This window comes from Pezoporus flaviventris, unplaced genomic scaffold, assembly GCF_033815535.1.
Source record: "Pezoporus flaviventris isolate CSIRO_AGI_PZ_B2104156 unplaced genomic scaffold, CSIRO_AGI_Pfla_v1 ptg000055l, whole genome shotgun sequence".
In the NCBI taxonomy this organism is placed as follows: Eukaryota; Metazoa; Chordata; class Aves; order Psittaciformes; family Psittacidae; genus Pezoporus; species Pezoporus flaviventris.
In genome coordinates this window covers 1,285,240-1,295,167 of record NW_026892603.1, presented here as the reverse complement: position 1 = coordinate 1,295,167, position 9,928 = coordinate 1,285,240, and the positions used below count along the sequence as shown (strand labels likewise).

At 41.0% G+C, this 9,928-nt stretch overlaps 1 protein-coding gene across 1 annotated transcript in view; it reads left to right on the top strand.

Moving 5' to 3' along the window:
• Positions 1-360: 360 nt before the first annotated feature.
• The window catches only part of ABCB5 (ATP binding cassette subfamily B member 5), a 29,840-nt gene continuing 20,272 nt past the window's right edge, over positions 361-9,928 (top strand). Inside the window, 9 exon segments of the mRNA XM_061469300.1 lie at positions 361-424; positions 4,105-4,189; positions 4,403-4,451; positions 5,451-5,602; positions 6,037-6,123; positions 6,333-6,396; positions 6,398-6,525; positions 7,549-7,750; positions 8,758-8,882. Of these exon segments, the coding sequence (XP_061325284.1) occupies positions 361-424; positions 4,105-4,189; positions 4,403-4,451; positions 5,451-5,602; positions 6,037-6,123; positions 6,333-6,396; positions 6,398-6,525; positions 7,549-7,750; positions 8,758-8,882 (956 nt within the window).

The following is a 9,928-nucleotide window of genomic DNA, read 5'->3' as shown; positions in this document are numbered from 1 at the left end:
TTTACTCTTAAGTTGAAACCCAGCAAATGCAGGAAGCAATTACTCAGATTTCCTGTGACCTTACCAATAGCTTTCACAAGCCTGGAGTTTTTCACTGGACAGCTCCTTCATGTTCAAACTGCCCCTCGGTTCTGCTTATCAGCAGAGTTTTCCAAGTCATCATTCTTCCAGCTTTGGTAGGGGTCTGCTGTGGGCAAAACGCATTTCCCCGCACGCCTCCTGCCCGGCTGCGGCACCGACCTTCACCTGAAACCAGAGCCGGGGCTGGGTGGGTGGGAAGGTCGGCGGAACGGGAAGGCGGCACTGCCGCTATAACGGCTGCTCTAGGCGGCCGGGGCCGCTGCGCAGTATAGGGGCTGCATGGGGCTTGGCGGGCGGGGTCATCGAGAGAGGCCACGGTCACCAGCGGGTGTGGATTGTCAAGGTAAACTGGAATAGCAGTCAGGAATCTGCCCTAAAAGATGTTTTGAAATATATTTTATTATGGGGTTTGTTATTATTTTAGCCTTCATCAAATTCATGCGTAGGTTTTTTTGCCCTTCCCCCCCCCCCCCCCCCCCCCGTATATACAGGTTTCTTTTTTAAACCTGTATATACCATGCATCAAGAAAAAAAGACTTGGAAAACTCGGAACACCAGTCATTTACTGCCTTTAAGTTTTGCATAGTTGGTGTGTGGCATAATGCAGACATGGCAAGGGATCGGGACTATATGGTGTTTAAGGTCCCTTCCAACCCAAACCACTCTATCGTCCTAAATAACCTTAGTCTTTAGGATTATAGCCATGATTGTATTATGACTCTTCAATGAGTTCTAATTGTTATAAAAACCTAGTATCGCTAATCTGTTTTAGTTGATTTTTATTATAATTTATACTGAGAGGCAATAAGCAAGCAGTGCTGGGTGCGCCGGGGAGTCTCTGCTCTGCCTGAGACACACGAGGGGAACTTCTGGGGATAGTCTCATGCTTTTTGGTCTTGGGTTTCAGCCAATCCTGTTGTCTTCTTTTCCCGGGCTTCTTGGGTTTCAGCCAGTCCTGTTGTCTTCTTTTCCTGGGCTTCTTGGGTTTCAGCCAATCCTGTTGTCTTCTTTTCCCAGGCTTCTCCACCTGTTGCTGGGGTCTTGTCTCCAGGTGAAGAGATATCTTAGAAAGGTTACTAAACATAAGATGTCTATCACAAGTCTGACCGCCATCTTAGCCCCCATAAATTCCACTCCTTATGTGTTTATTTGTTCAGCGCACAGATTTCACAATGTTCTGTAACACGACATATCTCTAAGTTACCTCCCCCCACCCCTTTTCTAAGAACATCCATATGCAATTTAAACAATGAACAAAACATTTCTTTGCACAATATTGCGGTTGACCCAGGGGAATTATTCCCTTGTTTCTCCTTCCTCCTCACTGTGGTATTGACAGGGACACTTATCATACCCTTTGCACATAGCACAATGATAACAAGGGATTCCATCTCCACACAAAGTGCAATGATCACTAGGACCCCTGAGTTGCTGACACGAATCACTCTGATGTAACTCACATAATCAAACGTAAGCTAATGAGAGAAATTCACCATTCTGTAATAGATCATCCACCATAATTTGTATGTGAACGATTTAGCATAAAAGACTACTAAAACTGGCTAAAAAAGCTACTGAGTTTGGTTTCATTGTAATAGTTTGCACTGTTCTTAATATCTCATTAAAAGTAGTTCTTTGTCACGCTGTTACCTTTTGGGGTGGGTTTTTTTTTTGAGTTGCATTCAAGTAGGACTATGTTCAGATCAGGATGTAATGAGTCATGGAAAACCCCGCAAACATTTTAACGTGAACTCTTTAAATATTTGTTATTTCTAAATATTTTCTTGCTTTTTTGATACAGGTTTTGATTTAAGTGACTTCATCTCGTGAACGTAAAACAAGAACAATGAAGAAATATGTTGTAAACTCCACATAAAAGGACCTCTCTGATGCTGGTAAGCCACAGGCATGAAAGCCATGTATGTTTTTGAGGGCTATATTCCACAGCTCCAAGTCTAAAGGTGCGTTGTGTCTTTCCTGATTGCTGTGGTGATTTCATAGGAAATTACACAAAGAGTTAACTAAAGCTAACACCTAGAAAACATTAATGTATAAATTATTCCACCAAGTTCAACAAAGTTCATTTCCATTTCTATTCAGCTGGGTTTTAGCCTGGGCATGAAAATGTTAGTACAATAATCTCAGTAAGGTGAAAGCACATTATTACCTTCAAATGGTTGTCTAAGCAGGTCTTTAAACAAATTTCTAAACGAGCCTGACGTGAAAACAGTATGTAGAAAATGCTGTTCATAGTGAGTCATTATGTAAAGTTAAGGTAAATGTAAATTGGGTGTGACTGGTGTGTGGAGCCCTTTTTCTCCCCATGTGATTCACAGCTAGCTCCCTACTGTGGTTGCTCATTAGTTTATTTATCCAGTTATTACATCTCATTTTATACATTTAGAATCATAATCTTTCAGGAGTAAGATTCCTTTTTTGTGTAGATTACTAAAGCCCCTAGCACAAAGGAAGTGGGATATGTGGTAACTATTGCAATACAAAGGAATAATGAAGACAGCTATTACAGACGAAAACATGATTCTTCTGTTAACTCTTATCTGTTCTGTCTTACCTACAGCAATTATAATCTTCTGGTTGGAAGGAAGAAGGCAGAGAGTTGTGGTTAATGGGGCAGAATCTAGCTGGAGGTCTGTGACTAGTGGAGTCCCTCAGGGGTCAGTGCTGGGACCAGTGCTGTTTTTTTCATCAACGACCTGGATGAGTGAACTGAATGTACCCTCAGCAAGTTTGCTGATGACACTAAGCTGGGAGGAGTGGCTGACACACCAGAGGGCTGTGTTGCCATTCAGCGAGACCTGGGCAGGCTGGAGAGTTGGGCAGAGAGGAACTTGATGAAATTCAACAAGGGCAAGTGCAGAGTCTTGCATCTGGGGAAGAACAACCCCATGTACCAGTACAGGCTGGGGGTTGACCTGCTGGACAGTAGTGAAGGGGAAAGGGACCTGGGGGTCCTCGTGGACAGGAGGATGACCATGAGCCAGCAATGTGCCCTTGTGGCCAAGAAGGCCAATGGCATCCTAGGGTGCATTAGAAAGGGTGTGGTTAGTAGGTCAAGAGAGGTTCTCCTCCCCCTCTACTCTGCCTTGGTGAGGCCGCATCTGGAATATTGTGTCCAGTTCTAGGCCCCTCAGTTCAAGAAGGACAGGGAATTGCTTGAAAGAGTCCAGCGCAGAGCTACAAAGGTGATTAAGGGAGTGGAACATCTCCCTTATGAGGAGAGGCTGAGGGAGCTGGGACTCTTTAGCTTGGAGAAGAGGATACTGAGGGGTGACTTCATCAATGTTTACAAATATGTAAAGGGTGAGTGTCAGGATGATGGAGCTAGGTTTTTTCAGTGATGTCCAGTGATAGGACAAGGGACAATGGGTGTAAACTGGAGCATAGGAGGTCATGTGAACATCAGGAAAAATTTCTTTACTGTGAGAGTGACAGAGCACTGGAACAGGTTGCCCAGGGGGGTTGTGGAGTCTCCTACGTTGGAGATATTCAAGGCCCACCTGCACAAGTTCCTGTGTGATGTACTGTAGGTTACCCTGCTCTTGCAGGAGGGTTGGACTAGATGATCTTTTGAGATCCCTTCCAACCCTTAGGATTCTGTGATTCTGTGATTCTTCTCCATAACCAAGTCCACTTATTTCAGTAGTGCTTCTCCTTGTTTGCATTCAGTTGTGTAGGTGTTTGCAGGATGAATTAATTCTTGCTTTTAGATAGCTTTTCTCTATAAATATATTTTAGTTGTAAAAATGAAGTTTGTTTCAGTCTCATAAATGGAGCTGGGAGCTTTTTTCTGGTGTAGAGGAGATGAACTGAAGAAAAAGGAAGTTTCAAGAAAAACGCATGAGGCTCTTCCAAGAACATGAGAAAAACTAATCCTAAAGATTTAAATAAAAAAGAATTAGCAGGGAAAGCTGCAAGAAACTGGTACAAAAGATGTTTTATTAAGTAAAAGAAAACCAACCCAAAAGCAACAACCTAAACTAAAACTCTACTTCTATTTCACAGAATCTTCAACCAAGAGATACAACTCCTATTTCCAACACAATGAAAATCTTGAACCAAGTGACCAGTTAAAGCCCAAGAACGAAAAGTAGGTACTCTTAAAAGCAGGTACTCTTAAAAGTAGGTACTCTTAAAAGCAGGTACTCTTAAAAGCAGGTATTCTTTGAACTTAACACATTGGCCACTGGTGTACTGAGTAAGATGCCCTGTATGAGGGCAGGGTGGAGGAGGTGAGGAAAGAGTTTAATATAACTTTGCTAGAAAAAACACATGTTCATTAGTCTTTTTTATTTTCTTCTAGGAAGGAAAATGAGAAGCCAGAGAAAGAGGTGGTTGCCGCATTTGAATTGGTTAGTGTCCAAGTTGATGGTCTGCTTTATATTTTCTTTTTGCTACTTGTCATTGTGAACTGTTTATAAATTACAATTAATAGGCGATCAAAATTTGGAGAAAAAGCCTGAGATCTATTGATGCTAGACCTCTCTAAAATTTGGTCAGTTAGGTCATATGCTCCCCTCAGTGTATTGGTGGCACTGACAGCAGTTCAACTGTAGTGGTGTTGGAAGAAGAAGCTCACCCCTGCTGAGGCTGACCTAGGACGTTGCTTTGACCTTGCCTTTGCTTTGTAAAGGATGTATCCTGTTTGACATTTGAGGCATGTGCTTTCTGAGAGAACTTGTGGTATGGTTTTGTATCAGTTTGCTGTACAACAGCTATTCCCAAATAACTTACACGTGGACTTGCTTATTCTGAAACAAGAGAAGTTTTATTCTTCTCTGTCTTATTCATATGTCACTTACACTTTGGAAGAGGGTTAGGACAGTCAGGAACAAAATACTCTGATTTCAGATTAATCACATCCAGGAATAGTTATGGTATTTAAATTCATAAATGTTCAAGGGTGGACAAGCCTTAAGACACAATCCCTGCTGCAAACATTTTCTGCTAGTATATGTAACACAGGTGCTGGTCAATAACTCACTCTTGTTTACATTTCAAAGGCATTATCTTAGTAAATATGTAACTAAGGGAACACAAAATAAAATATATTGTACAAAGAAGATTATCACTTAGAAACATGTAGGACATACACTTTGGGTATTTTGCTGCCAAGCTGGGGAAGAGCCATGTGTCCCATAAGTATTCCCTTAGCAGCCATACTGAGTACTGATTTAAAGACGTATAAAATTCTTATGTTCTGAGTTTATCTTCAGTTGGAGTGTTGTTGCTACTTGGAATATATAGGTAGAAACAAAGCATAATCTGAAAGCCCACTGTACTATAACAGATACTGAACTGTGAGGCATAACTTCACTTTCTGGTTTTGGGTTTTTTTAATGATCACATAGTTTTGCTATGCTGATCGTGTGGATGTCCTTTTGTTGGTAGTTGATTTGATCGCAGTTGTTGCAGATGGTACTGGAATGCCACTTATGGTCATTTTCTATGGAGATATGACAAACAGCTTTATGCAAAACAGAGTGCAAGCAAATGTGTCAAGGTAAACGTTAAAATTAGATTTTCTATATACCAGTTATGTTTCACTACAGGGACTAAGACCCACCCTCATCCCCCGCCTTTCCTTTCCCCAGACTATGCACTGGTACACATCTAAAAAATTATATAATAAGCAAAATTCATCCTGCTGGAACTTATCCAGTCATTTTAATCAATCTTTAATGGCTAGACCAGGGCAAGAGGAGTGGCTGGATGTGCTCTTTATGAATGACTTCAACTTTGGCAAGACAGTAAGCAGCATGACCACCTTTTGTATCATCAGTTATCAGGCTCTAATTACATTCCTTAAAAATAAATGTATTTACCAAATTATTTTGTATTATGCAAAACCTCACTTGTAAAACACAAAATGTTCCAAATCTGATGACCCTAGATTACCCTGATTTATTTTCTATATTACACTTTCACAAATATTAGGACTTTTTTTTCTCCCACAGATACTTCAGTAAATAGTTCCAGCTGTTCAACAATTCCAGGCATAGATACAGAAAGTGAAATGACAAAGTAAGAGTCTTTGTAGTTGTTCTGTTTACAGGGCATTGGGCGATTTCCTTTTATTATGTTATTCCTTTCAGCAGAAGCTAAAGGTTTGACTTCCCAAAAAGGCTTCTCGAGAATGTATCAGACTTCAGTATTTACATTGGTGAATGGTTGCTTTATGTGTCTAATTTCTCTCACAGCACACAGTGGGGCTTTTTGTTCCCTTATCACAGGTATGCTTACTACTGTGTGGGAATTGGCTTTGCTGTGTTGGTCCTGAGCACCATCCAAGCATGGAACATTTTCGGTTGCTGCCACGAGGCAGATTGCAAGAATCTGGTAGAAGTTGTTCTTTGCAGTGCCTCACCAGGAAGCGGCTTTGTTTGATTCTGCCCAAATACGAACGCTGAACACCAGGCTGAAAGAGTAAGGATTCTGTTTATTTACCTCTGTAAGTATGACGTTTTAAAGAAAACTGCTGTTTGTCTTTTATGGTATAGCCTACAGAAAGTTGGAAAAAAAAAAAAACAAACCAAAAACCTGAAATGTCACTGCTCTAAGGGAGAAATTCATTATCCTTTTCAGCTTCATTTGTTCAGTTTGTGTGATACATGCATTAGAAGGGGTTTTGCTGTGAAATGCTTGGCGCTGGCTTTCTAATGTCCGTGAAGTACATAGCAGACAGTCTATATAAACAGCTCTGCTGTTTCCAGCTAGTTTACAAACACCGAAAGTTCTGAAACTTTGTTTAATGGAAATGAGCTTGTATTTGCATCAAGCCAGATATCAGGATGAACCTCTGTCCAGTTAAAGTCTCCAAGCTTTTCCATTGATTTAGATGTAGGGATGAGGGCTGTGTGCCCCAAGATGCAGTGGGGCTGTATGCATGAACACAGATTAATTTTTTTTTTCCGGAGTTTTATGGTAGCTTTGGACAGAGCTGTGTCCTGAAAGGTGTAAGAGAAGCTTAAGTGAAACCACTCTAATATCTGTATGTTCTGAGAAGAGAAAATGGGGAAGGAAATTTATGTGGAAGCCAGAGATTCTTCCAAATAATAATTGTTTTGGTAAAATGGAGATAACCCTTGATCTCAGTCTGTAGCCAAAATTAAGAACATAAAATGCACCAGAGAGCTGAGCAGAATGAATCATTTAGAGATGGTCACAGGATATGAGGAGGCTGTTTGGCTGTCTACTTGTATTACATTTAGATGCTGGTTAAGGAAACTAGGTCACTTGTGACGTAGCGACAGGGCACAGAAACAGCAGAGAATGATGGAAAATATAGAAAATTAGTCCTAAAAAATAGGAGGTTTCTGTTGTGTTGTGCCCACACAAAAGACTAACGGCACTGTTCAGTAGCTTTGGTTAGAAATTTCACTGTGCCAGTTAGGAAATGGCAAAGCTTCTGACAGTAGACCACACAGCATGAAGCAGAATGGGAGGAAGTTAGAATGAAATGCATTCAAAGGTAATAATTTTTAATTTTTTTTTTCATGAAGGCATTGAAGAAAAGATCTGTATATTTGTACAGGTTTTTGCCACATTTCTGGCAGGGATTATTACAGGATTCATCTACAGATGGAAGCTGACACTGGTGATTTTGTCTGTTAGCCTTCTGCTTGCTGCATCAGCGGCATTTTGGTCATCTGTGTGTGTGAATTAAAAACCAAAGCAAACCAGAAAAACAGTACAACTCTTATGCACAGGAAAGAGAGAGAGAATGGGAGCAACCTAGTGTGGTTTCTAAATGTTGGTCCTATGCTTACTTAGTGATTTTCACTCCTCCTTTAGATTTTCTCTGAGTTCCCAAGCATGTACTTGTGAATCATATTCCTTCTGTCCATGTACTCTGTCCTTATGTCTTGTTGCAGGAGGGTAATCTGCATCACAGCATCTTCCTTGCACAGTGATTTCTTCATGCAGAGAACTGGGGAAGTCGAGGCTCACACATGTGGCCCTCACTCTTAACACAGATACTTTTCAAGCTCTTTCTGTCTACTCAAGTGCAAAACCATATCTCTTTCAAACAGTTTACCAGGCTTCATGCTGTGTACAGAGTAAACTCTAGGACATATATACAGCTGTTACTGGAGTGATATAAATTAGTAAAAACACCTGGAGAGATTTCCCTTTCAGATAGGAAAACATTTTCCCTTTGTGAACTGTTGTAGCCACATTCATGGGTACCACTTGTACTCCTGTTATATGTACTTGTATATAGTACTAGGAGGTTTTTCCTACTAGAAGCATTTCAGATAAGCTAGGAAGAAGAACATTAGAAGCTGTAATGTGACTGCCTTCAATGTCTACTGGTGCTCTCAGTTTCTGAACACCTTGGACACCCTGCAGAGCAGCAACATCACACCTTCCTGACACACACGCACACATCATAGTGTAGTTCAGAGGATGTCCTCAGGCTGGGAGGAAAGTGATCAGTCATGAAGCTCATCTGATGCTCATGGTAGTCTTTCACTGTAGTGAGGATACAATCAGAGAATGAGCTGGATTTTGGGGAAATTCAGGGCAAAGAGAAGAGTTGATGGACTCCTTCCTAAAATCTCAACTTGTGTTTTCAGCAGTGATCATTCTTATTCAGTAATATAGTGTTTATATCCTTTCAGCAGACTGCAGTAACACTGTTTTTCAACTTTCCAGTTGCTGGCATCCCTCACTGCTAGAGAGCTGTCTGTTTATGCCAAAGCAGGAGCTGTGGCGAAAGAAATTTTGACAGCAGTCAGGACTGTTGTGGCTTTCAATGGACAGCAGAAGGCATTAGCAAAGTAAGTTTTTGAAATTCTATTATAAATATGGAACAAGAGATTGGCTGGGGGTTTGGCTTGGGGGCTAGGGGTGGGAGGCAGGGGAGTCTCCTTAGTGTCATTTTATCCTTCTGTAAGTGGACAGCTTACCTGAAATAAAAATGCGTAAATGAACCTAGTCAGTGCATACAAGGTACTTTGTGTTATTACTGCAGCACAGACTCAAATTTCTCCTCTGATAGAGATCTGGAGTGGAATAGAAAGTGAAAGTGGTAGGAAGGTTATCTTTACCTTGTAGTCAAATGCAGAGAAGCATGTGATTAATTGCTTAACTTTTAGAACATGCACCGTTGTTCTGATCTCTGATTGATGAGCTTATGTTCAAACTTCACTGGATAGCAGCCTTCAGCAAAATCACATTACTGGCCTTTATTACTTTAACAATTTGCAAATAACACTTGCAGTTGACCTAATCCATTGCTGGCCCTAGTCACATGTAAAAGGGTAAGGTGAATATGACAGACCACTAATTTATTCACATGTATATCAGATAACTCAACAAGCATAAACAATATGCAAATACAGGTCATCACCAGTACTATGTAGTTGGGAAAGGCAAACCGGAAGACCTGATTCATATGATCCATGAATCTCTTCTATCTTTTTTTAACTCTCATGTTTGCCCTGATCTTGTGAAATTTCTAAGGCAATGTTAACCCTAGCTCAGAGCCTGCTGCTGCATTCACCTGCTTCCAAGGCTGAGCTCTGACTGTCTTACAGCATTGTGCTCTGCTTAGTGGGATTTGTCCTTAAGTTGCAACAATATTCAGACCCTTTCTGTTTATGCACTAAAGGCAGAACAGCCCTAAGATGACCGAGATAAGTTGTCCCTCTCCTTCCCATCTTCTTGGTCCCTGCAAATACCAGGGTCTTTTTTTTTAATGAGGTCTAGAAACAAAATAACTGATACCCGGGTAACTCCATGCCAGCAAGGCCTTTCACCCATGGTTGTCCCATCAGTCTCTTCCGCAGCTCTACCTCCAGTTAATGTAAAAACCCTTGGTGGC